The 27,911-nt window shown below is 45.4% G+C and overlaps 2 protein-coding genes across 2 annotated transcripts in view; one reads left to right on the forward strand and one right to left on the reverse strand.

Moving 5' to 3' along the window:
* The window catches only part of LOC115369841 (collagen alpha-4(IV) chain), a 95,294-nt gene extending 84,018 nt beyond the window's left edge, over window positions 1–11,276 (forward strand). Inside the window, 6 exon segments of the mRNA XM_074933728.1 lie at window positions 39–179; window positions 182–286; window positions 677–793; window positions 2,964–3,152; window positions 3,549–3,832; window positions 10,348–11,276. Coding sequence (XP_074789829.1) covers window positions 39–179; window positions 182–286; window positions 677–793; window positions 2,964–3,152; window positions 3,549–3,832; window positions 10,348–10,620 — 1,109 coding nt within the window. The 3' untranslated portion in view covers window positions 10,621–11,276.
* Window positions 11,277–16,580: 5,304 nt separating this feature from the next.
* LOC115369862 (E3 ubiquitin-protein ligase TRIM50) lies at window positions 16,581–27,475 on the reverse strand. The gene is made up of 9 exons (XM_030066562.1): window positions 27,366–27,475; window positions 27,053–27,179; window positions 26,155–26,325; window positions 22,207–22,302; window positions 21,318–21,548; window positions 21,075–21,097; window positions 19,139–19,269; window positions 18,647–18,828; window positions 16,581–17,343 (listed from the first exon to the last, which is right to left on the reverse strand). Exons 1-9 carry the CDS (start codon window positions 27,473–27,475, stop codon window positions 16,897–16,899), a joined length of 1,518 nt encoding a protein of 505 aa, XP_029922422.1. The 3' UTR covers window positions 16,581–16,896.
* Window positions 27,476–27,911: the final 436 nt, after the last annotated feature.

Genomic DNA, 27,911 nt, shown 5'->3' on the forward strand with positions numbered 1-27,911 from the left:
TTGTGTATGTCTATGTGTGTGTGTGTGTGTGTGTGTAGGCGAGCGAGGGGCCTCAGGGCTGATGGGAGTCCCGGGGCCTCGGGGTTCTCCAGGCAGCTGTGGGTCTCCTGGGCTTCCCGGGCCCAAAGGGCCTCCCGGAGCTCCGGGTGAGAAGGGGGAGCAGGGCCGAATCCTCCCACCAAAGCCTCACCCTCCCCCGCCCAGGGCCCCCCTGGGCCCCCTGGCCTTCCCGGGCAAGCTGGACCCGCCGGACCAGATGGAGAATCGGGGCCTCAGGGCCCCAAAGGTAAGACCAGGGTCAAAGGTCAGGTTTATTTTTCTGCTCTTCTGTTTTTGTTTCTGGTGCAAACAAAGCAAAAGAAAACAAACGTTCATCAGATAAATCTCTTGGAGTCAAGAAGGTTTCAAGTCTCTGAATCAGGTGAGGCGTGTTGGCTCCACCCCCTATGTGGTCATGGTGAGGCATGTTGGCTCCGCCCCCTATGTGGTCATGGTGAGGCATGTTGGCTCCGCCCCCTGTGTGGTCATGGTGAGGCGTGTTGGCTCCGCCCCCTGTGTGGTCATGGTGAGGCGTGTTGGCTCCGCCCCACTGTGTGGTCATGGTGAGGCGTGTTGGCTCCGCCCCCCTGTGTGGTCATGGTGAGGCGTGTTTGATGTCATGTGATCTGTGTTTCAGGGAGGAGGGGCCAACCCGGAGCTCCAGGATCTGCAGGACCTCTGGGGCCCCTGGGGCCGGACGGAGACCCAGGAGACAGGGGCCTGCTAGGGGAGCAAGGAGTGCAGGGGCCCCAGGGTGAGACAGCTGTCTGCCTGTCTGTCTGCCTGCCTGTCTGTCTGCCTGTCTGTCTGTCTTCAACTGACTATTTTGTGTCGTATGTGCTAGTATTGACTGATACTGATCCTTCAGGGCCAGTATTGATTATTAGTAATCAGTGTTGGGACCAATTACTCACAAAACTAATAAGTTACAATTACTAATTACTTATGTAAAAAAGTAATTTTGATTACTACTCAGTTACTGCTGCAGAAGAGTAATTCAATTACTGGGGAAAGTAATTTTTATGATTACTTTTTTCTTTTCTCAAATCCTCTTATTAATGCACATATTTTTGTGTTGCTGTTTCAGTGTGGACATTGCTGTCAAATTTCATCTGTCATTGTCAGTGTTGGGCACGTTACTTTGAAAAAGTAATTCATTATAGTTTAAAGTAGTGATGTCAGTTAGTCACGATGGGGAATTGAACCCGTGGTCTTCTATACGACCGGCGGCGAAACTATCCGCTCTGCCGTTGGAGAATACAGACAGTTCTTCTAATTTGTGCTCAGTCATTCTCCATGCATGTTGATAAGTTACGAAAAACTGCAAAGTCCGACCGGTTTGAAAATTGACACACCGCTTTTTCTCCACAAGACGCACATTTTTCGAACAGGATAGTAAAATAATAATAATAAGTATTAGTAGTAAGTAACGGCAAGTAACGGCGCATTTTATTGTCAGTAACGGTAACAGCGTTACAACGGGGGAAACAGTAATTTCTTTGATTACTCGTTACTGATAAAAGTAACGCCGTTAGTAACACCGTTTCTTTGTAACGCCGTTACTCCCATCACTGTTAGTAATCCAGGACACTGATAACTGATATTCACTTGCAATAATTTGGCACCAAAGCAAACCTTGCATGAAAAATAAAGTTGCATGGAGTTCCTGGCAGGAAAATAAAACTGATAAATTTGTTAAAAAGGTATCAAAGTGCAGCATTTTGGCTGATGGTGCCTCAGTGTGAATATCAGATATTTATATTTTTATGAAAAACCATCCGACCAGGAAACATCGCCCCGCCTCCTGGCTTTAGTTCCACCGTGTCTTTCTGACGGAGAGGTGCCATCTGCCTGGTGTTCATATCACTGAAAATTACAATACTGATTATCAGTGTTGGGACCAATTACTCACAAAACTAATAAGTTACAATTACTAATTACTTCTGTATAAAGTAATTTAATTACTACTCAATTACTGCTGCAGAAGAGTAATTCAATTACTGGGGAAAGTAATTTTTATGATTACTTTTTTCTTTTCTTAAATCCTCTTATTAATGCACATATTTTTGCGTTGCTGTTGCAGTGTGGACATTGCTGTCAAATTTCATCTATCATTGTCAGTGTTGGCCATGTTACTTTGAAAAAGTAATTCATTATAGTTTAAAGTAGTGATGCCAGCTTGTCCAGGTGGGGAATTGAACCCGTGGTCTTCTGTATTGCAGGCAGAGACACTATCCGCTCTGCCGTTGGGGAACACATGAGCTTCTTGTAATTTGTGCTTGTTCTCCATGCATGTTGATAAGTTACGAAAAACTGCAAAGTCCGACCGGTTTGAAAATTGACACACGGCTTTTTCTCCACAAGACGCACATTTTTTGAATAGGATAATAAAATAATAATAATTATTAGTAGTAAGTAACGGCGCATTTTATTGTCAGTAACAGTAACGGCGTTGTAACGGGGGAAACAGTAATTTCTTTGATTACTCGTTACTGATAAAAGTAACGCCGTTAGTAACACCGTTTCTTTGTAACGCCGTTACTCCCATCACTGCTGATTATTGAAAAATGCTGAATATCGGGCCTGATAATCGTCAATCCCTGTTAAGTATTGAGTGTGTGCTGTGGGCTGATCAGCATCAAACACACGACACACAAAGTTCAACAAAAGGTTTGAATATCAAAATATTTCAGCAGCAGAGGGACAGTAAAACTCATGAGCTGCTAAATGACTTTCTGTGGTTTTTCACTGTATTTTCACAGTGAACTTGCTCTTTGATTTATTTCCCTCGTCTGTTTCATTGCAGTATTTTGTCTGTTGACCTGCAGCTGCATGAACCTTCCCTTCCTGTTGATGTGTGTGTGTGTGTGTGTGTGTGTGTGTGTGTGTGTGTGTGTGTGTGTTTAATTGTCTTTGTGTTTCAGGTGAGCCCGGCCCGACCGGAGACCCTGGCCTCCCTGGACCAATCACAACCTTCAACTCGGGCTTCCTGTTGGTGATGCACAGCCAATCAGAGCTGGTTCCCTCGTGCCCTGCGGACATGACGGCGCTGTGGAGCGGCTACAGCCTGCTGTACCTGGAGGGCCAGGAGAAGGCACACACACAGGACCTGGGTACACACACACACACACACACACGCAGTGTTACTGTAATCCAAACACACCCTTCCCTAACCCACTGCTTTTATTTAAAAATGTTTAAACCACAGTCTGGCCGGATGCTCCTGATTGGCTGGAGGGTGTGTATCTAACCAGAATCTGTAACCATGGCAACAAAGACAAACATCTGCAAGCCCAGTAAACATTAAAATCAACTGGCTCTTTCATTTTAATCCACTCTGAGGTTTAGCCCCCACCCCCCCTTTCAAGAAGCTTAAAGTTACATTTCAAACAAAACCTGGACTCATGACATAAAAACAACAACAACAACAACAACAATAGCAATAGTATAACAATAACAATAACAATAACAATAACAATAATAATGACAGTTTTGGTCACATGTCCCAGGCCAGGCGGGCTCCTGCATGCGTCTGTTCTCCACCATGCCGTTCTCCTACTGCAACATGGGAACCTGCTCCTACGCCAGCCGCAACGACAAATCCTATTGGCTGTCCACGACGGCGGCGGTTCCCAGCATGCCGGTGGGCGGAGCCTCCATCAGAGACCACATCAGCCGCTGTGTGGTGTGTGAAGCCCCCTCCCCCCCTGTCGCCCTGCACAGCCAGGACTCCTCCCAGCCGCCCTGCCCCCCCCAGTGGAGGAGCCTGTGGGTGGGCTACTCCTTCCTCATGGTGGGTACTGCAGTACTACTGCTAATAATACTACTGCTAATGCAGTGCTACTGCTAATAATACTAATGCTAATGCAGTACTACTGTTAATAATACTAATGCTAATGCAGTACTACTGCTAATAATACTATTGCTAATGCAGTACTACTGCTACTGCTATTGGCTCTGGTCTAAACTGGATGGAAGCAGCCGTTCCAACATCGCGGCTCGTCTCTTCGGCTCAGCTGTCGTCCCTGTGCAGCGCCCCCTGGTGGAGACAGCAAAGTGTCTCCTGTCCCTCTGAGCTCCATGTTGCTCTGAAAATGAGCTGACCTCAGAGCAGTGTTGCTGCGCTGCTGAAAGTGAGTGAGCAGCAAACAGCAGCTCTGAGGTCAGTGCTGCAGGTCTCTCTGCTGTCTGAAGCTCATCATCAGACAGTGATGGTGGCCTCCATAGGGGGCGCCGGCGAGCGTCCGCTCTGCTTGTCCCACACACAGGGCAGGGACGCTGCTTCACCTCAGGGAGCTCAGATGGAGTCCTGATCTGCTCGGGAGCTTTCACTCCGTCTCCTTCCTTCTTACCTGGAGAATCCTCCATTAGAACAGCAGCCCACCAAGGTGTGACACACCTGGCTGTTAGAGGGGACGGGAGACGGCCTCTGATTGGTTCACTGCATGTTACGCCCAAAACACAGCCAGGATTCATGAAGAGACTCAGGACGAGCCTTTAGAGCCAGGAGCTTGGAGCTAACATCCTTTAGTCCAGCGTTCAACGACACGGCCTGAATGACCCGCGCCATGCAGACCAGACGTTAAAATACAGCCCTCTGTTGTAGATTTTAACTAAGCTGCAGTTGAACTTACCAGCCTGCAGGGGGAGCCAACCCAGCTGCTGCGAATGCAGATGCTCCTGGCCGCTCTGCATGAGGAGTGCATGTCTCGCGAGCCAAGTCATGTTTCACTGTCTGGATCGTGTTATTTTACTTTTTATTTGTAAGTTGATCATTTCTGTTTTATTCCTGTTTGACTTCTTCAGTGCTGCTAATAACCTGCTGCTACCACTACTGCAGAGGTGGGTAGAGTAGCCAAAAATTGTACTCAAGTCAAAGTACTGTTACTTCAGAATAATATGACTCAAGTAGAAGTAAAAAGTAGTCATCCAAATAATTACTTGAGTAAGAGTAAAAAAGTACTTGGTGGAAAAACTACTCAAGTACTGAGTAACTGTTGAGTAACGTCTTTATTTTTCTAACACAAGCATTCAATCAGACAGACAAGAATACAAAATAATTAATAAAATAATACAATTAATTAAATCAAAAAATAGCTTAAATTAAAATACTCTTCAAGTAAAATAAATAATAAAAATAATAAATAAAAATAAAATAAATAAATAAAATGTCCAGGTTCTGGAGCATCTCCAAGGCAGCTGTCATATTTCTCTTCCCCCATTCTTAGACTTAGACTTAGACTTCGTTTATTGTCATTGCACAAAAAAACACAGCAGTGAGATTTTGGCAACGAAATGTCGTTGCTTGGCTTCCGGATTACAGCAGAGATGGAATTGTGGGACCGTTTAGGTATATATAAATATAAATATTATACATAAATATAGTCTATATAACTGGTATGATATGGTCTATATAACTAGTGCTAAAAAACAGGAGCTAAATAGTAATGAGTGCAATTTAGAATAGCTAGATAAAACAGAATGTACAACAACAGACTAAACAGTGTAAACAACTGAATAACCAGTATAAATAATAATGAGTGCAATTGAGAATAACTAGATAAAAACAGAATGTAAACAACGGACTGAGCAGCGTAAACAACTGAATAACCAGTGTAAATAATAATGAGTGCAATAAGAACAGAATGTAAACAACAGAAAAAGAAAACAACTGACTAAACAGTGTTAACAGTGGAAGATTGCACAGAAATGTATTGTCCATACGTAGCTGCTGGGCGGGCGGGGGGGGGTTATTGCACAAATAGGAGGTAATTAATTCTCCTCATCCCAGGGGTGTTTCCCGGACTGGGCTACACACCCTGGGCCTGAAGAAACCATACCTCCATAAAGGGATATTGCACAGAAATGTATTGTCCATACGTAGCTGCTGGGCGGGCGGGCGGCGGAGGGGGGGGGGGGGGTGGGGGGGTTATTGCACAAATAGGAGGTAATTAATTCTCCTCATCCCAGGGGTGTTTCCCGGACTGGGCTACACACCCTGGGCCTGAAGAAACCATACCTCCATAAAGATATATTGCACAGAAATGTATTGTCCATATGACAAGTTATTTGGCATTGAGCAGTCTGATGGCCAGGGGGAAGTAACTGTTTCTGAGTCTGGCTGTTCTGCAGCGGATGCTGCGGAACCTTCTGCCAGACGCCAGGCGGGAGAACAGTCCATGCTGGGGGTGGGTGGGGTCAGAAATGATCCGGTGGGCTCTGGATAGGCAGCGGCTGTCTGCTACATCCTGGATGGGGGGGAGCGAGGTCCCGATGATCTTCTCCGCCGTCCTCACCACTCTCTGCAGAGACTTCCAGTCTGAGGCCCTACAGCTCCCAGACCAGACGGAGATGCAGCTGGTCAGCAGGCTCTCGATGGTCCCTCTGTAGAAGGTGGTTAGGATGGGAGGGGGGAGGGAGGCTCTTCTCATCCGCCGTAGGAAGTGCAGGCGCTGCTGTGCCTTCTTCGCCAGGGAGGAGGTGTGGAGTGACCAGCCGAGGTTGTCGGTGATGTGCACCCCCAGGTACTTGGTAGTGCTCACGACTTCCACGGCTGTGTCGTTGATGAGGAGGGGTGTGTGGCTGGGTCTGGATCTCCTGAAGTCCACGATGATCTCCTTAGTTTTATCGACATTCAGGACCAGGTTGTTCACCTTACACCAGTCCACAAGATGTTGCACTTCCTCCCTGTAAGCCAGTTCGTTGTCGTCCTGAATGAGGCCCACAACTGTTGTGTCGTCCGCGTACTTCAGGATGTGGTTGCTGCTGTACCTGGGGCGACAGTCGTGGGTCATCAGGGTGAACAACAGGGGGCTCAGAACACATCCCTGGGGGGAGCCGGTGTTCAGGGAGATGACACTGGAGGTGTTGTTCCCCACACGGACAGACTGGGTTCTGTCGGTGAGGAAGTCCAGCAGCCAGTTACACAGGGAGGTTTTGAGGCCCAGGGGCTCCAGTTTGCATATCAGGTCCTGGGGGATGATCGTATTGAATGCTGAGCTGAAGTCCAGGAACAGCATCCGTACGTGGGTGTTCTTTCCTTCCAGGTGCTCCAGGCTCAGGTGGAGAGCAGTGGAGATGGCATCCTCCGTGGAGCGGTTTGGCTGATATGCAAACTGGAACGGGTCGAATGATGGGGGGAGTATGGAGATGATGTTGTCCTTAACCACCCTCTCGAAGCACTTCATGATGGTGGATGTAAGTGCAACGGGGCGAAAGTCGTTAAGGCATGTGATGGCTGGTTTCTTGGGCACTGGAATTATTGTGGCCGACTTGAAACATGGGGGGACAACAGCCTGGTTCAGTGACATGTTTGAAAATGTCTGTGAGCACATGGGCCAGCTGGTCTGCACATTCCTTGATCAGCCGTCCTGGAATGTTGTCAGGGCCTGCAGCTTTCCGTGCATTGACCTTCCTCAGGGCTCTCCGCACTGCAGTGATTTCAAGCCTGAGTGGCTGTTCATCGGGGTGGGGGGTAGCTTTCCTCGCAGGATTTTTATTTAGAGCTTCAAACCTTCCGAAGAAGTTATTGAGCTCATTGAGGAAGCTGATGTCATCCTGGCAGGGTGTGGGTGTGGCTTTGTAGTCGGTGACAGTCTGGATGCCCTGCCACAGTTGTCTGGTGTTGTTGGGGTCCTGGAAGAAGCCCTGGATCTTCTGACTGTGGGCGCGCTTTGCTACTCTGATGGCACGGTTCAGATTTGCCCTCGCTGATTTGAGTGCCGTCGCATCACCAGATTTGAATGCAGCATTGCGCTCCCTCAGTCTTTCGCGCACCTCCTTAGTCATCCAAGGTTTCTGGTTGGCCCGTGTGATGATAGTCTTGGTGACTGTAACCTCCTCCATGCACCACTGTATGTAGCCTGACACAGATGCAGCATACTCCCCCACATTGGTGTGTTGATTGTCTGTTGCAGCCTCTCTGAACATGCTCCATTCGGTGCATTCAAAACAGTCCTGCAGTGCAGACATGGCTCCCTCAGGCCACACTCTCACCTTCTTCACAGCCGGCTTTTCCCTGGTGAGCAAAGGCTGGTATGCAGGAATTAGCATAACAGAGAGGTGGTCTGAGGAGCCCAGGTGGGGGCGGGGGGCTGCTCTGAATGCCTTCTTGATGTTTGTGTAAACCAAGTCCAGTGTATTCTCCCCTCTAGTAGCAAAATCCACATGCTGGTAAAAATTCGGAAGCACAGTCTTCATGTTGGCCTGGTTAAAGTCCCCAGCAACAATAAAAACGCCCTCCGGGTGTGTGGATTGCATGTCGCTGATGGCGCGGTAGAGAACACTCAGGGCTTGTTTACAGTTAGCGCTGGGCGGAATGTAAACAGCAACAATGGTGACGCTGGTGAATTCCCGGGGCAGGTAGAAGGGTCTGCATCTCACAATCGTAAACTCTATGTCCACACAGCAATGACTGGAGACCAGAGAAGCGTTGTTACACCAGCTGTTGTTAGTGTAAATGCAAACACCACCTCCCCGTGTTTTACCTGTGAGAGCATGGCTCCTGTCGGACCTGAATGTTGTTAGCCCGTCCAGGCTGATGGCGGTGTCCGGGACAGAAGAGTTGAGCCACGTCTCGGTGAGAATGATAATGCAGCAGTTTCTTGTCTCCCGTTTCGTGATTAAGTCCAGCTTCAGGTAGTCCAGTTTGTTTTCCAGGGAGCGTACGTTGGCGAGCAGGACTGATGGAAGCGGCGGTCGGAGCGGGTTAGCTTTTAGCTTAGCTGTAAGTCCACCGCGACAACCGCGCTTCTGCTTCCTCTCGCACCGCCTCCGATGTCTCCGCGGGCGGCCTGCGCTGGGGGGGAGACTCCGCTGTTCTGTGATCCGCTGGATCTGACCGGCGTAGCAGACCGAGGTTGTGTAGAACGGTCCGCGTCTCTGGGCTTACAGGGTTTACGGGGTCTACGTTGCTAAATTTTCTAAAACTAATGATAAACTGCCGGTCATATACTATTCTAGCACTGTTTCGCTGAATTTGTGATGCTAAAAACACTGAACTAGATGGCGAAATTACCGATAAAGTGGTTATGTTACCGGGAGCCGAAGCAGCCGCAGCCGGACAGGGCGCCGCCATCTTGCTTGCTTCATTCATTCATTGACATTGTCCAAAGTCTCCTGATAAACTCCAGAGCGCCTAAACAATGCGGGGCTGCCAGCTCTCACGCATCGGCCGTGACAGTCACGCATTCAGCCTCAACCTCACGCTCTCACGCTCAAGAGAGAAATCTCACGCCAAATCTGACTTGTTTTCTATTGTAAATTTTTCCACTCATCATGTGAACTCATTTGTGACTATAAACAAGCTCAAATCTTACATAGGCTCTAAACCACTCCAGTGTCTGATGTGTTCTATTTCCTCTGATTGTTGATTTGCTGAAAACATTACGTCATGACGTCAGTGACGTCTGTCTGCTGCTCAGGTGCTGCTGCTTCAGCTGGTCAGAGGGCAGAGCAGAGCCATGCACGGTGGCCACATATGAAATTCGAGCGGTTATCCGATAATTCTCTGTATGCGCGGCACACCTGTCAGATCCGGCAGACCAGGTGCGGCCGGCAGCGGCCGCAGCCCCGCACGGTGTGCACGGCCACCCGGTCAGGTCAGGTCTGCTGGATCTGACAGGTGCCCTCCGGCTGTCAGTTGGACCTTTCTGAAGGAGGAAGTTACCTCTGAAACTGTCAAGGTAAATAAACATTCCATGTCTGATTAAAAGGAACAAAACGTCTCTTAGTTAAAAGGAAGACACGACCCGCTGACCGCTGATTCTGCCATTTTCATTTGATTTGCTCCGACTGACTGAAAAACTGTAAACTCCTGTCCCACTCCCGCCGGTGAGAGTGAGTATGGTCACGTGACGAGGGTGCTACGGCTACGTTTGATTGGTGAAACACAGTCACATGGTTTAGCCTGGCGGATGTCTCTCTCTCTCTCTAACAAAATAAAACATTAAAATGAGCCATACGCGGGGAAATAAAAGAAAAGTAAGGAGCTCAGTGTAGCCTGATGTAGCGGAGTCAGAGTACAGTTTTTTCTTCACAAATCTACTCAAGTAAAAGTAAAAGTGTAGTGATTTAAAACTACTCCTAGAAGTACATTTTTTTCAAAAACGTACTCAAGTAAATGTAATGGAGTAAATGTCACTCGTTACTACCCACCTCTGCACTACTGATACAGTACTACTAGTGCTAGTACTACTACTGTACTACTAACACTCAGTGCCACTATTACCAACGACAGAAGCTGTTAGTAGTAATGCTTCCTGTTTCTCATGGTGAGCGTTGTCATAGTGATGGTGTGTGTGTTCACAGCACACGGGAGCAGGTGACGAAGGCGGCGGCCAGTCGCTGACATCATCAGGAAGCTGCCTGAGGGACTTCAGGGCTCAGCCCTTCGTGGAGTGCCAGGGGCCCCGAGGAACCTGCCACTACTTCGCCAACATCTACAGCTTCTGGCTGACCCGGGTGGCCTCCTCCTCCTCTTCATCCTCCTCCTCTTCCTCCCTCTCTCCCCCCGCCACACTGACGGAGGAGAGGCATCAGCGGCAGAACGTGGGGAGGTGCAACGTCTGCATGAAGGAGTGAGGAGTGACTCCGCCCACCTCCTGTAGAGTCAGAGTGGATAGAACGGGCACGCCTCCATGTTCAGTTCTCTGTTGTAGGGAGAGGTCGTCACGCAGGCAAACACACACCTGCTGCAAACACACACACCTGCCGCAAACACACACACCTGCTGCAAACACACACGCCTGCCGCAGACGCACACACCTGCTGCAAACACACACACCTGCTGCAAACACACACACCTGCCGCAAACACACACACCTGCTGCAAACACACACACCTGCTACAACATGAGCCAGGCAGCAACTGATTCTCTCACACATGCAAAAAAAACAAAAGAAAGTTTTAGCCAAACGTGAAAAAGTGAAAAAGACAGAGACGGCTTCAGTGTCTGTTTCCGTTCTGACGGAGCTGAGTGAGGAAACTGGACAGAACGCTGCTCCCGCCGGAGCCGCCGGTGAGGAGGGAGAACCAATCAGCTCCAAGAGCCTCTCCAGCCAATCAGATGACGCCACCTGAGAGCTCACACAAAGATCCTTTCACACACAGAGCACTCACACAAGCAGCAGCAGCAGACACAAAAACAGCCTGGAGACGTTCAGGCAGGAACAGGAAGCGAAGTGAAAGCCTTTATCGTCACATACAGCGACATCTGGTGGCTCTTCAATTAAAACAAAAGAAAAACTGCATACATTTTAACCCTCCATGCGCACTCTCTCTCTCTCTCTCTCTCTCTCTCTCTCTCTCTCTCTCTCTCTCACACACACACACACACACACACACACACACACACACATTGATTGATGGTGAATAAACATGTATCAGTAGGTTAAAATAAATATATAGAATATAAGGGAAGGGATGTTCCAGATCTCTTCTGTGCTGAATTCATCAGAAGCCCCTGTAAAGCTCAGTAAAATGCTGAGTCATGTTTATGAGGTGAGTGTGTGTGCAGCACGAGAGCAGCTTGGCGTGATGTTCTCTCTCTAGAAGAGAGAAAGGAGAACAGTGTGACATTTCACTCTGCGTGGTCTAGATCTAGCTGGGAGACCAGACCTTTAGTTTCCTGGTTAACAAGAGTCAACGTGAGAGTCCTGTTGTCATGGAAACGCCCCTTCCATCCACCCCATTGGGTCTGCAGGCAGTGAGCCCCGCCTCCCAGCCCCGCCCACATCCCAACAAGAACTGCACTGAAAATGCACACTGATTGGTCAGCTGAGAGACAGTGAACACACTATTGGTCAGTCGGTATTTTTAAGGTGGGAACAAAGCGTCTGCTTTCCCGAGAGGCTGTGAATATATTTGACATCAACTTCTAAACTTGTTTTTACTCCAGTTTTATCAGCAAATGTACTTAGACAAAACTCCTTTTCTTCCTCAGCTGAACTGTTTCACTGCTTGTCAATAGTTTAGTCATTTTTATTCCGTTTTAAATTTTTTCATGTGTCGTGTTTGCAGGCTTGAGACACAGAGCGGGTGACCTGCCGGCTTCCATTAGAGCAGAGCTGTTGAGCCATGAGAGGCTGCAGGTTCTCACCCACTCCACCAGGTGAGTCACTGATCACCTCACCTTCAAGCAGAGGGGAGGAGCTAATCAGTGACTCACCTGCTGGAGTTCTTGGTTGGAATGAAAACCTGCAGCCTCTCAGCCTCCAGGGCTCATGATTCAACAGCCCTGTGTTAGATTATAATCTGCTTTTCCACGTGGCAGAACTTCACACCAGCTGCTTGTCTTTGTTTTATTTGAAAGAGGTGCTTCATTTCTCTCCACAATCTGTAGAAAATATAAGAAGAAAGAAACTCATTTACATAGAAAACTTTTTCTCTACTTTGACATCTAATGATGCGAGGTTCCAGTTTGTCTAACTTTATAAAAACCGGATCGAATAGAGACAGAAGAGACACAATCTGATAAATTAGAGAAAGGAACATCTGGTATTACAGAATTCAAGTCTGTTTCTTCTTCAAACCTTAAATAGGTATTACATCAATACGAGAAAGGGGAGAACTGGGTGTTTTAAATGTGAAGACAATCAAAGCAGCAGCAATGAGCCATCAGCAGGGGGCGCACTGCCCCACAAAACAAATCAATTTGACTTCACAGTTGGAGCCACCGAATCAGAACCAGGTGTCAGCAGAAGCAGACCTGGTCTGGTCTCAGTTGTGTGAGCAGGACAAACTCAACCTGAGCACCTGGGCCGTGAAAAAGAATTTAAATATATTTCACCTGCGGCATTCACGCTGTTAAAACACCTCTGACCCTGGGTTCATGTAACTGTCAAACACAGATGATGTTCTAACACGTCGATGTCAATAAAACAGCATTATATTTTTAATCCCTGTTTAAACAGGATTACAATCTGTCGCTCCTCCCCAATATGACAGAGATGGCCTACCTGAAGGGGCATGGCTACCTGAAGCTGGGGCAGTAAGGCTTAACGATGCTGTAAAAAATAATATTGTGATTAATTTGACAGATATTCTGATTGTGATATGACTCATGGTTGCATGATAATTTTCATTTTCACTAAAAAGCTGTTAAAAATTAGAGTAAAATTAGTGAAAATTAGTGTAAAAGTCTTTATGGTGTATGTGTGGCAGATACTTCTGTTATTAGACATTTATCACAGATTTTACTTTGACAGGAATTTTAAATCATAAAATGTATCTGCTCAACTTGTTGATGTCAGATTAGGAGAGACGTCTGTTGGAAAAAGACCTGAATTGTGGGCTTGGCCAGCGTTCTGCATGCAGAGCTGCTCGTAAGCTCACCTGCTCAGGTCCGCCTAGCAGCAGCCCTGACCCTGACCCTGACCCTGACCCTGACCCTGACCCTGATCCTAATCTGCACTGCTGTTTCATCAGGAGCCACACAGAGAACTAACATCACTGAGGTTCTCAGTTCAGAACCCACATCTAATCTGTGACAGCTGTGAGATTAACTTAATCTGGTTGATAATTTGCCCCGGCTGCTGGTTCCAGTTTGATCTGAAGTGATCTGAAGTGTCTCCTGGTTTCTGAAGGCCAGGGCGTGACTTCTAGAACCAGCTCATTCTGGTTTGTCCTGTTCAAACAGCTGAACCATGAGAAATCAACAACAACATAACAACCAAACAAGGGTTGTCATGGTAACAAGCTCATCCTCTTTTAATCTTGTGTTTTTCTGTGAAACGTCATATCTTTTGATGTGAGCAGTTAACCTCTAGACTAACAGAACCAGAACAAGCTGCCGGTCTCTCCTTCATCTCCTCTCTGTGTCTTCTGGCTCACATTTTCTATGGTTTGTAAATATGTTTGCACTGTGGAAAAAACAGGACTGCTTTATATTTTTACTGTAAATGTCAACAGAGTATTTATTTAGCCAGGAATTACTGTGGTGCTATTTTATTTTTATGTTATTTTTTGGTTAATGGTGAAATCGTGTAATCCCCCAGTCCCCACCACTGTAAACATTCGTATCCATGGCAACTGTCAGGAGACCCAGGCTGTGATTATGAAGTAGGAAGTGATAGGCTAAAACTTCAGTGACCAATAGGAAGTCAGATATGTATACCCCCCCCCACACACACACACACACACCCTGTCCCGCTAACGCCCTGGTTCCAGACACTCTCTAGCTGTTCACACACACACACACACACACACACACACACACACACAGAGCTAAGCTAGCAGACTAAAGCTAAGCTAGCAGTCCATGGTGCCTCTCTGAAGGATTATCATGCTAACAGCAGCCAGTTGGTGGGGGCTGGGGTATGTGTGTGTCACCATTTTCCTCCATGTATTTAAGGCTGTCAGTGATATTTAATCCCTCTAGGAGAAGCCCTCTCACTAACACTCCTGAACATTATACTCTATCTGGACTGAGAACACTTCATTAAAATGCATCAAATTTCCACTCAGCGTCTGTGTCCTCACTTCAGGAACCTCAAATGTCCCGTCATCGTCTCCATCTGTCTTCATTTTTAAGGGCTGGTAAACCCAGTAAAACACAGGGATTTTATTATCTAGCATTATTTTTGAGTTCTGTCCTCATTATCCCCCAAGATGTGAGAGTTCCTGAAAGTCTCTGTTATAAAACAGGGTTTTAAGAGTTGAGTTTGTAGTTGGAGAGTTGATCTCCACGGCAGCCGAAGAGGCTCCATTGATCAGACTGAAGTCTTTGTTAGCCCCGCCTCTTCCTGTCCTCTGTGTGCGGTGCTAACACTGCTAACAGCTAACACTTTCTGGCAGCGTCCCAACTCAGAGGCTGCGGCCGTCCAAGGTTGCATTTGAGGGCCAACTGCGTCACAGCGACTTGGCCATCCCGTTTCAGAATATTTCAGAGGCTCCTTCAAATGTGGAATGATGAGAAAAGATTCCCAAATCATGCTAGATGAGGCAGTTTTTATTTGTTATCAGAAATTCATCCATCTCATGGTCTATGTATTTAATAAATTCAGTATCATTTAAAAGATAATTCTTAAATCTCCATCTATACATTTCAGAATGTTTGAAGGTTTGATCTATTGTCATATTGAGAGGACGGTGATCTGATATTGTGGCTGCCAAATATCTATATTCACTAACCTTGAAATTTAACCCCTTGTAGACTGTTGTCACAAATTCACCTCAAACTACTTCCAGTCTTAATGCAGCCAAGGTGGTGTGTGTATCCCACTGATACTGTTGATGCATATTTCACACATACCAAGAACTGTATTGGAAGCACTATACCACCAATAATTTAGCATCTGCTTGAAGGCAAAAACACAAACAATTTATTTGTGTAGATAATTGTGAATAAATTCAGGCAGTAAGGGGTTAAGGATCTACTTATGAGAATCAAATCCATTCTCGAGTGTGTGTCATGCACAGTCGAATAAAAACAAAAATCTTTCTCTGTTGGATTGTCAATAAGCCCAAAATCATACATTCCCTCTTTTAGTACCTTCACTCCTTGGCATAAATTGCCTAATTTATTTGTTGATTTGTCCAGAATTGGGTCAATTACTAGATTATAATCCCCACTCACAATACTTTGACCATGTGCGTGCATTAATTGAGCCATTATATCCTTAAAAAATTGTGGTTTGTCATTATTAGGTCCATAGATGTTAAGAATGGTATAAGGTTCATTATTTATATCACATTTAACCATTATCCATCTTCCCACTCTATCTTTTTCGACAGAATGAATTTTCAAAGATATTTGTTTATTAACTAATATGGCAACTCCTCTAGATTTTGAATTATATGATAAATAAAATACTTTTCCCACCCATTCTCTCCTTAGTTTTTCATGTTCAGTATCTGTGAGATGAGTTTCCTGTAGGAGTGCCAAACCACATTCTTTCATCTTCAGATGGTTTAAGATTTATTTTCTTTTAATAGGGTTATTAATACCTTTCACATTATAAGAAATTTATATATCTATATATAAATATATAGATATATATATACACACACATATTTTTTACATGTCACATATATAATTATTTATACAAAATGAGTTTGCATAAATGTGTGTAATCTGCAAATGACTCATACATGCATATTATGTACAAATGTGTCACTAATCTATAACGTGGTCATAATATTTCTTAAACATATCAATCAATGAAGACCTTTTCTTAAAATGTTAAGTGACAGTTGCTTTGAAACACTGATGCATTTCAGGTTGTAATGTGTTTCGAGAGAAATAAAAACCCTTAAAATTCTTGATAGTGTAAGGAGAGGGGACACATCACTTTTATTTCTACAGCACATTTCAAACCAACAGGAGTTGACCGAAAGAGCTTTGCAAGAGAGCAAAAGGATTAAAATTAAAATGTACAAGATTAACAGAGTAATACTTAACAGCCGAGACTACAGTGGAAAACACTGAAGAGAGAAAAAAAATTAAAATCTAGTATTAAAATAAGAAATTAAGGAAATGAATAAAACCAGAAAAAATGAATAAAACCATTAACAAATTAAAACTCAGTGAGAGAAATAAATTTAGAATGAATTTGAAGAAAAAAACAAACAAAAAAAATGAATGGGTGACCTCAGACTGAATTGAAAGAACGAAAAAATGGGTTCTCCACACTTGATTTAAAAGTTTCAGCGGTGGGACAGAATTTAATCTGGGAGAGGACTTAATCTGAGATGTAATTTAATCTGGGACGAGACTTAATCTGGGATGGGGTTTAATCAGGGATGGCACTTAATCTGGGATGGGGTTTAATCTGGGATGGGGTTTAATCTGAGATGGAATTTAATCTGGGACGGCACTTAATCCTAATGGGGTGGCAGCTGAGGGAGGACCAGCAGCTCTTAGTGGGGTGGCGGCTGGGGGAGGACCAGGAGCTCCTTAGGGGGTGGCGGCTGGGGGAGGACCAGGAGCTCCTTAGGGGGTGGCGGCTGGGGGAGGACCAGGAGCTGCTTGTTGTCTCCTCTGTCATGCCAACAGACATCCAGCAGGGGGAAGACTTTCCCCTGCAGCTCCAGCCTGAAGGTATAGATCAGCCCCAGCTCGTCAGGACTGTCGGCATTGTAGAAGGTAAGCGCCCCACCCTCATAGTCCAGGAACATACCCACCCGGCAGGGTGGGGCGGAGAGTGGTAGGACCACCCGAGGGGAGGCAAAGGCTTCGTAGACCCGCCCCTCTCTCAGCCCAATCAGCCACACGCCGCTCTCCGGGTTCTTGGCCAGCTTTACCTTCCGATTGGTCGTTCCTTTGATCAGACCCAGACGCCATTTTGGTTTGGAGCCCACCTCAACCTGGATGGCCAGAAGCAGAACCATGTGACAGCCAGAACCACCAGGCCTCATTGAACTGAACATTTCAACAAGCCAGAAAAATGCTTGATTTTGAAATAAGTATGAATTCTTTAATTTTTTAGGTATTAATTCACTTTTGAGTGATCAGCATTCAGTCTGTTCTCAGTAATAACACTACTACTACTACTAACTTCTTGCTAAAGATAATCTGTATGATCCGAGCCAGTCCAGCTTCAAAAGCGGACACTCCGCTGCTCTCCTGTCTGTAGTGGAAACACTGCGATCAGCTAGAGCTTCCGGTGGGTCTTCTGTCCTACTTCTGTTTGACCAATCAGCTGCCTTCAACACAGTTAACCAGCAGATCCTCCTCTCTGCACTCACTGAGCTTCTCAGGATCTGCCCTCCGCTGGTTTGAGTCCTGCCTCTCAGGGAGATCCTTCAGAGTGTCATGGAGAAGGGAAGTGTCTAGGTCCCCCTGCTGGTCCACAAGGGTTCCTCAAGGCTCAGTGCTTGGTCCCCTTCTCTTATCAGTATACACGTCCTCCCATGGTGCAGTCATCCACCCACATGGCTTTTCATAGCACTCATATGCTGACAATGCCCAGCTCCTCCCGAGACTAGATTGTTCCAGCCAGACGACCCCACTGTCTCAGCTCGAATATCGGCACACCTCACTGATATCTCTGCATGGACGAAGGAGCGCCACATTCAGCTGCCAAACTCCATCCCGCCTGCAGAGTCGCTCTGTCTGTAAGAGGAGGCTAAAAAAAATCTAAGTCTATGCTTTCCTCCTTCCTCCATGCACTTTATGCCTCTACCCATCCCCTCTCTGCTCGGCCTTGTATCTCCTCTGTCCTTTGGACCAGAACCAGAGCTTTATGGCTCTGGATGTTGTTCTCTCCTGAATTGTTGGTGTATAAAAATGTACATTGTTTTTTTTAATAAAAGCATCTATCAAATGTGAAATGTAATTGTATAATACTGCTACTACTACTACTACTAATAATAATAACAATAATAATTATAATAATAATGTGTTACCTCTTTCTATTTTTTGACAAAATAATTTATTGTTCACGGTATTTATCTTATTCTAATCTCCATTTGCTCTGAGATAATTTGAGAACGCGTGGTGAGATCAATGGCAAGGAGAGACAGGATCTAAGGTAAGCAAGGGTGCGAGAAACAGATAGAATTTTGTCTGCAACTGGAGAAGGAACTTACGTAAAACAATATTTTGTCTGGTCTTGTCTGGTCATAATTTGTCATAATTTGTGTGGTGTCGTGAAGTGGGGGTGTTCACCTCCCAGTAGTGCTTCCCAGAGGAGAAGCCTCGGTTAGCCAGGACGCAGTAGCTGTAGCTGAACCTTTCCGGGTTGTTGGGGAGCCTCCGGACCAAAACTCCACATCCCACAACCGAGTCCCCGTGCTGGAGCTCCAGCATGGGGTGGGCCGTCAGGGGGTCCAGCTTCAGCACCTCTGGAGCTGCAGAGGGAAGAAACACACCGGGCCCTGAACATTCACCATTCACAAACATAATCTGTAATTACACTCTAATCCAGAGCAATTTACAAGAGAAATATAGAGGAAAAAATCCTGAAACACTGACAGAGACAGACAGGCAGACAGACAGACAGACAGACACATAGAGAGGCAGGCAGGCAGACAGACCGACAGACAAACAAGCAGACAGAGAGACAGAGAGGCAGGCAGACAGACAGACAGAGAGAGAGGCAGACAGACAGACAGAGAGAGAGGCAGGCAGGCAGGCAGGGTGACAGAGAGACAGGTGTACCAGGCAGGACTTGGCGCTGCAGTCTCCTCCACACGGTGAGTTTGATGTCGCTGTGGTTGAAACCTGGCCTGAAGTTGAGGGAGATGAACATCCTGTCTTCCCTCTGCTGGAGCTCCTGACTCTCTTTGAACCTGAGGAGCCAATCACAAACCATCTGAATACAGAACAAAATCACCAAGTCTCTTTGACACCAATATTACAGTGTGCACAAACAGATTCCTACTCCACAATTAATAATGCATTTCTATAATAAGCATTTGAAAAGACAACTGTAATAATTCATCAAATGTCCTCCATAAAACATTTGCTTGTTCCCACATTTGAACCAAGTCATTTAGACATCAGGTCATCTTGTAATATGAGATGAGCTGCCACTAACCCTTTGCTCATAATTTCAATGTCAGTCAACTCTAAACCCTTTTTTTTATTGCATTTTATTTCTTCTTGTAAGCCAAATACGTATTTTATCCTGATCTATCAAAAATTAAGAATGCTAAAATGTCTGATTTTGTCTTCATACTTTGGGCCAAAAACGAACGGAACACTAAACCTCTGAAGCATTCCTGCAGTAACTCAAAAAGACTTGTCAGGCCATGATCGCTCAGCCACAGATGTTGCAGAGTTTCCTCTTCCCGACAGAAAGGAAAACTGAGATCATATCTGTTTGTTCTCCAACGGAGATCCTCAGTGCGTTTCTCTGTAGGAGATATGAACAAGAACCTCCAGCATCCAGGTGAGTCTGGGGCAAACAAACCTGACCGCCTTGACTCCTGTAGTCCAACCAGTGTCATCTGGTGAATGACCTCGACACTGATAATATATAGCTGTCTTTATAGAAGGGCTTCCTCTTCATCCTGCTTCTCCACTGCAGCAGAGATAATATTAAACAAACCAGGACAGATTCCTAAAGGCTCTCTGAAAACACCAGGACATGAAGACACCACTTCATCTAACAGTTTTTGCAACAAATTGACTTAACTCCACTTCCCTCACTCAGTGTTTCAGCTGATTCCCTTGTCCTTTCTGTCCTCAAACTGTCCAGCTTCACTTGTCTAGATCTTACCAAACTCTCTTCCCACAGAGCTCAGAATCCTGTTCTGTATCAAAGGGACATAAAACAGCTTCTCCTGCACAGGCATAACATTGTGTAGCTTCTCTCTGAGCCTTTACCTTTCTCCAAGCCTTAAGGAATGCTTGGTTAAAACACGCACACGCACACACACACACACACACACACACACACACACACACACACACACACACACACTGCAGTCCTGGACAAGCCCATCCTTTACAGTCTCATTAGAAAAAAAGATATTTATCAAATTTGCAACTTTGTGTACAAGTCAACGGGCTATTTTTGTCCATGTCAGCTCTCCTCTGTACAGGGTTAGGTTTAGGGTTAGCTGTAAGTGTGACTGAACAGTTCCAAGACTCTGACCCGCTGTCCACGTGAACTTCACTGACCTTCCTCAAATTTGACACTAGATTCAAGAGAAGCTGCCTGTTCCCTCATGTATCTCCAGGAATGGCCACGACTTCCAGAACTAGAAAGGTTCTCATGAAATTCCACGGCCAGTTATTTCATTTCAAAAGAATCTTCTTTTCGACTTTAAAGAAAAAAGACCTCAGAGCATCTTTATCCATCAATGTGGAATTCTGTGTTTTTACCCAGTAGAAAACAACCTAATTTTTTCTTCTTATTCTCCAGCTTAATATTATCATGATCACTTCTTCCTAAACGGTCTAATTTCCTCTTCAAGTCCCTAACCTTCCTTCTCAGTCCTAACCCTAACCCTATGTGAGCTATGTGAGTATTGATCTGCACTGTCCTACATTGAAGTTAACAACTCAAATTTATTCCTTCTTGATCTCCAATTTTCCAACCTGAATGAGGGATAACCAAATGAAGGAGGGTGGATATTTTTATGTTTACCTTGGAGCGATGGAGCTGTACTTCTGTAAAGAGAGACAGAGACAGGAAATGTGAGACTGTCTCCTGAATCATCCTCAACGTTTGTTTTTCTGATTTAAACAGTTTAGTTGAGCTGAGCTCTGATCCCAAACCCCTCACATTTCTGTTATAGATAGATAGATAGATAGATAGATAGATAGATATCATGTTTAAAACATGTTGTGCCAGGGCGCCGCCCTGCAGGGCGACAGCAGACTGCACTACCATGATGAAGTCGAGGTGGCCCTCGTTGCTCAGGTCCTGCAGGGTCCTGTGGGCGTCCTGCAGGCGGCTCAGCTGCTGGTTCAGCTGATCCGTCTGATTCTGCAGGGATGAAACGAGGGCAGCGGCTGAACTCTCCACCTGCTGCATAAACCCCGCCTCCTCCAGCTCCAGGCAACGCCGCAGCTCACCAAACTCCTTCCGCACCACCCACTTCAGCACGTCAGACTCATTCTGATTGGACAGAGCAAGAGAAGCAGCATCACTGTCTTGCCCCCTGGTGGCTGGAAAGCAGTTGTGTTTTACCTGTGTTCTGCTGTCTTAAGGTGATGTGGCTCCACTTTTTAAAAGTCTAATGATGAGCACCATCTCCTGTTATAATCCGAAGTATCTCTGATAAAAATCTGGGATGATGCTTAATTTGTATCTGTTAGTGAATTGTAAGGTGTCATGTCCAAGAAATCACGTTAAGTTTTGTTGAGTTTTGTTCTTGTGTCTGTTTTCTCGTGGCTTCCTGTTTTATTTTGAAATCTCACTCTCCTCTCGTTTCAGGTCACTTGCCCTTCCCCTCGTGTGTTTCCCTCTGGTCTGACCATCTGCCCCGCCCTGATTGTTTCCACCTGTTTCCTGTTACCTTGTGTATTTAAGTCCTGTGTTCAGTTCTGTTTGCTGTCTGTTCATTGTTTTGCTTTGCTGGTTGTCATGTTGGTGTTCCCGGGTATTATTAAATATTTTTGTTTGCCATTGAGCGTTTTTGCCTGCTTGCTCCTGCATTTGGGTCCGACCAACCACCTGCCGTGGCATAAGGGGATTATTGTTACTCTTATTATTAATTGTAGTAGTAGTAGTAGTGGTATCATCATTATCATTAGCACTACATTTGGAATCCTACCGTGATCCTGGACTTGTTGTAGGCCATCTTACAGATCTGCTCCTCCAGTTTACGTTTCTGGGTCTGGAACTCGGTCATCAGACAAGAAATATCCTCCTGAAAGAAACAAAGAAACATGATGTTTCTTTCTTGTCATCAGTCACCAGAGAGCTAGAACTGAGCAAAATGTTATTGGGTTTTTTTTTCATTCAGAATTCAAGGATTTTTGGAGCAGCGGCTGCACCTCATGATGACAGGAGGAGTTTCTGCAGGGAAGAACAAAGCAGTGCAAAGACACCAGAAGCTTGTATCACGAAGTGGAATTAAGGCATTAGTGAGATAACTTCAGGCTAAACTCCGGATTTTCTGTATCACAAAGCTGGTTCACCTCTGATCGGGACAGGAAACCTATCCTGAACCTGTCCTGAATCCTACATAAAGCTCCGCCCCCGGCCAATCAGCTGTTTGCCATAATGTTGTTAGCTCCCGATTCTTTTGTTGAAAGCCCAAGAACAGACCGGAGTCAGTCTTGAATTTTCTGATGCAATATTTATTATGGTCACATATAAAGCAAGGCAGCGCTGGTCTCAGTGTGACAGAGCTCCCGCAGGATCTCAGTCAGAATGAGCCCCGATATCAGGAAATGATACACATTTATGTTCTTGGGCTGGGCCTGCCCCGTACAGAGGTTGGACTTTTAGGCGCAACCGAGAATAATTGGCCAGTTACCCGGACATGGACAGGCCAACCACTGTCCATGCCTTGTTTCTGGAATGTGCTATGCTATGTGTGTGAATGTTGACTGGGCGTGTATCTAATGCAACAGACCTAACTAACAAGATAGAGAAAGTACATCTGGCTCCTGCTGTGTCTGTCCTCTGCTTAGCAGCCAAGCTGCCCTGAACTATGTAATACATTGGATAATGCAAGAAACATTGAACTATACGCCCAATTGTAACAACGTGGCCTGCCCAATCATTGAGGATCCCATTGAAGAGGGAGCCCAAATAGTGAGGAGAGCATTACGGCGTGAAAGGATTTTCCTGGACTGATCAAATCCGTTAGATTTTGGTGACGACTCTCTGTCTGAGAGAGAGGCTGTGATGCTGATGTGAAGCAGCTTCAGCCTGGCTAACAGCTGCTGCTGTACAGAGCTGACACTCTGGAGGAGAGGAACACACACACAGGAGATCATTAAAGGACATTTGATCATTAAAAGTATTTTTAGAGACATTTCACAACATTTTAGGGACATTTAAAATGGCACAGTTAATTAGCTCAAAATTTTTTGGAGGGCAAATTATTCCTGTGTGAGAGAATGGGCCTGATTGACAGCTCGCTGATGCAAATGTGAAAAAGGATCATTTGTCCCCTTCATTCCAGAGGGCGAGTCAGCCTTTAGATTTGCCTTTTGTTCCTGCTAAGTTCTAACTCAGCTCAGTATCTGATTTTATTCAGGCTGTCAACCTTGTAGGATCCAGGTTTTCCAGGCCTGGAGACCATCACCAACAAATGGCATATCTGCCGTTTGACCAGAGGCTTACCCAGCCTACGCAGCAATCTCTGCCTGACTAAGGGTTGTAAATGGGTCCTGTTTACAGCCTTAGTGACCACATAGAACAACACCTGAATAAACATTTGCCCATACCACCGAGAGGATCGAAGGGTCATGACGTCATGCTCTAGCACCATCAAAGGCCTTAAGATTTCAATGGATTAACCAACCCTTAATTTACAGGTGTAAGAGGGCAAAGGGCACATTCCCGAACAGTCTGGCATCCTACTGATAAGGAGAACAAGGACCCCACTGAACACAAGGAATGCAAGACTCAAATCCCCCACACACACCTACACTCACACACACACAAGGACACCCTGCTTTCCTCAGGATCTTCATGCACCTAAAAATAAGGAAAAACTGGACTTTACCCGCCACAGTGAACTATGTAGCAATATGTGTTACCAAATGTTCAACAAATCAGTAACAAAGGTTAGGCTTGTTTGAGAAGGCTGAGTTACATCTGCTTAAATAACCTAGCAGATGTGAATGTGATCATGTTGTGATTTCGTATGTCATGTTTGGTATCATTGTGCTACTCAAGTTGAGGTGAAGTCAGTTTTTAGGTAATTTCCAAAATTCCTCTTGCAGGCTGAATGATATGAAAATCTGTTAGAGGAATTCTTCATCCCAGGGCAATTAATTCCCTGTCCGTGATGCGATGAGAAAATTAGTAAAAACTTATTAGAACATTAGTGGGAAAAAATAGCCGGAACATTTACAAAAAACAAAAAACAAACAAACAAACAAAAAAACAAAACAGAAAGGTTGCACAAAAAAATACAAGAAAATGATGTTCATAGTCATTAAAATGTGTTGTGTATCATGTAAATGTATTTAAAAGTCAGATCAGTGATTGTGGGTCGGCATCAGATTTGTTTAATTTTCAGTAAAACGAGCAGATGGTGACAAGAGGAGACAACAGGAGATTCTCTGTCTTTGGTAAAGTTACGTTGATCTTGTCACTAATGTCACATTTTAGCTGATTTTCTGACAGAGCAGGACACACACACAGAAAACACACACAGAAAGGCTATTACATTCCAACTCTGTGGTCATATACTCTTGTTTATCGTATGAACTGAGATGTATCTTCAGGATTGTATCAGATCAGATTGGTGGAAAGAAAAAACAGTGAGGTGCTCTGTCAGATGGTAAACACACCTGGTCAAGGTCACCTGCCGCTCCAGCAGTGACTCACCTGCCTTTTTTGAAAAATTATATTTAACCCTTTGAAATTTGGATGGCCGTCAGATTTCTTGTGGTTAAATGTTTGTGTAAGTGCGTGTCTGAATACAGCACACACTTACACAAACATTTAATTAAATTGATCTGAGCTGATAATTTCACACTTGGCCACCAGGTGGCTCCCAGCCTCGAGGGGCTTCCCTCTGCTGCTTCACAACATCTCCAACATTTCTCCACTCCTGGACTCGGGGTTCAGGTCACACTCATTTTGTTTTATATAAACTGTGATTAGGGACTGGAAATCAACTGGGACTTTGTGAACTTGTGACCTGCTACTGGTCTGATGATGGAAACTGGAACAAGAACGTTATCGCTGTGTGGCGGCAGCTTGTTTTTCTGAAGTGGCTTAAAGCTTTTTATCAACCTGCTGCCCACATCACACACTGCTCTGTTTGTTTGTGATCTGAGCCACAGAAACACCTCAACCCCTAACCGCACTGAGTGTGTGTGTGTGTGTGTGTGTGTGTGTGTGTGTGTGTGTGTGATTTTTCAAGCGTCCTGCACACTACTGGGTCATGCTCCACATGAAGGTGAACTTAAGGGCCATTCCATTTAATTTTGCAAAATGAAAAGTTCAGTAATCCACAGTGTTCTCATGCAGTTTTAATCCCCTAAAAGGTGAAATATATTACTTTATTCTCAAAAAAAAAAAAAATCAAAATTGCCCCTTTGGTTAATGAAGATTTTATTTTTGAATGTTTTAGCATTTATATTTTTTATACAGTTTTTTTGTTTTCCTACCTTTTTTGTATATGTTGTATTTATTAGCGATGCGCAGGTCAAGATTTTTTTAAATTTCTGCACTGCCCACCCAGTTAAAATATGTCTGATGCCTCATAAAAGACATATCCTGTCATTGGAGAGGATAGCCCGTAGACTAATGATAAATCTGGCAGTGTGTGTGTGTGTGTGTGTGTGTGTGTGTTTGAGAGGGAGAGTGACTCATAAAGCAAAGCCTCGCCTCAGTGTTTCTGTAAGTTATTTCTAACATCATCTATCTAGCTAGCTAGCTAGCTATCTGTCTGTCTTTTTTCAACAAATAAAAGCAATGTAGTGGATATCTGGATATTGTTTGTTTGTTTGTTTGTTTGTTTTGGAGGATGTGGGCCTTCACGGTTCCTGCTGCAGGGTGGTGTGTGTGCGGTGAGGATGAGGGGCGGCACCTTCATGTGGCTGTACACAGAGCTGATGGGGGTGATCTTATGTCCGCGGTGGGCTCCGATGCTTCCGCACAGCCCGCAGATCACTGTACGCTCGTCCTCACAGTACAGGCTGAGGGGGTTGTGGTGCTGGGGGCAGGACTCCGGCTGGGCCCGACCCGAAACACTCACGTCCTGACCGGAGACATTCACAAGATACCAAAGTAAACTTTATATCACTTTTCAAACAGTCCAATGCAATTTAGTGTGCAGCTAAAGCCAAAGACAATAACTCTGCAAACACAACAGTAGACTGCCGTGTAAAGTTCAAATCACTTCACTAAACAGAAAACACAGCGGTTTCGGACAGACACTGATAATCCAGCGGAAGTCCTGAAGAGACAGAAACATGCTACTCTCACTTTTATGGCTACATATGAGTTACTAGTATTATTGATTACAATCTATGAAGCAAACACCATACCATACCATACTTTCCACACAATAGCAACCCATAGGCCTCTAGTATTTTTGCTGTAGACTCCCTGATTCCACCTGAACACATCATATGACAACAACAATAACCTCATTTTGTAACTTTTTATAGCTGTATGTAATATTTTGCTCAGTCATTCCTATTAAATGTATTATTTGCTGTATTTTAGTGATTCTCTTCTCCTGCCCTGGGACAGAAGATGGAGCTGAATTTGGTATAAAGCATATTTTGTCTTTGTTTGAGATGATGGGTCCCTGATATAAATTCATTTAATAAATGAAACAAATAAAAGCTTTCTCACATCATGTTTATTGCACCTGAGTGAAGTTTTCATTTTAATTCATGTAGCTGAATTCATTTACAGTAAAGTAAATTCCTAATAATAGGGGGTTGTAATGAAATGTTGGTTAGGGTTAAGATGTTTACCTGCAGAGCCTCGATGACACGAGCCAGGCTGACATTAGGGGGGGGACTGTCCCCATCCACAGCACAGCGACACACGGGACACTGCAGCTGACCCAGCATGTCCATGGTCATGGAGCGCACACAGCACCTGGGACAGGATGGGAAGGGACAAGACAGCCAGGACAGGACGGACAGCATGGGATGGGACAGGACAGGACGGGACGAGACAGGATAGGATGGGATGGGATGGGATTGGTCGGACAGGACAGGACAGGACAGGGTTAATCCAGCTACTTCATGCTAGCGTACCTACAGTCCGTATGTCCAAACCAACCTGCAGTAGGAGTGTCCACACTGCAACATCAAGGGCTCGGTGAAGACGTCCAGGCAGATCGGACACCTGAGCTGGTCTTCTAGAGACTGTAAGCTCTGTCGGCGCTCCATGTCCTCACAACTCACAGTGGCCAAGGGTCCAAGCCCTCACCCTAATCCTGACCCTACCCCTGACCCTAATCCTAACCCTAATCCTGATTCTAACCCCTTCCCTAAGACAACTCTTCAAGATGGCAAAGCCAGCTCCTACAAGTCTCAAGGACAAAATCCTTCCAGTCAGTATGATTATATTTCAGCTTGGAGAAAGTCCATGTCAGTCTGACATGATCCCAGGTCAGTTCACAGAGGGATGATCCCAGGTCAGTTTACAGAAAGCTGATCCCAGGTCAGTTTACGGAGAGCTGATCCCAGGTCAGTTTACAGAGAGATAATTCCAGGTCAGTTTACAGAAAGCTGATCCCAGGTCAGTTTACGGAGAGCTGATCCCAGGTCAGTTTACAGAGAGCTGATCCCAGGTCAGTTTACAGAGGGATGATCCCAGGTCATG

Source organism: Myripristis murdjan, chromosome 13 (assembly GCF_902150065.1).
Source record: "Myripristis murdjan chromosome 13, fMyrMur1.1, whole genome shotgun sequence".
NCBI classification, from domain to species: Eukaryota; Metazoa; Chordata; class Actinopteri; order Holocentriformes; family Holocentridae; genus Myripristis; species Myripristis murdjan.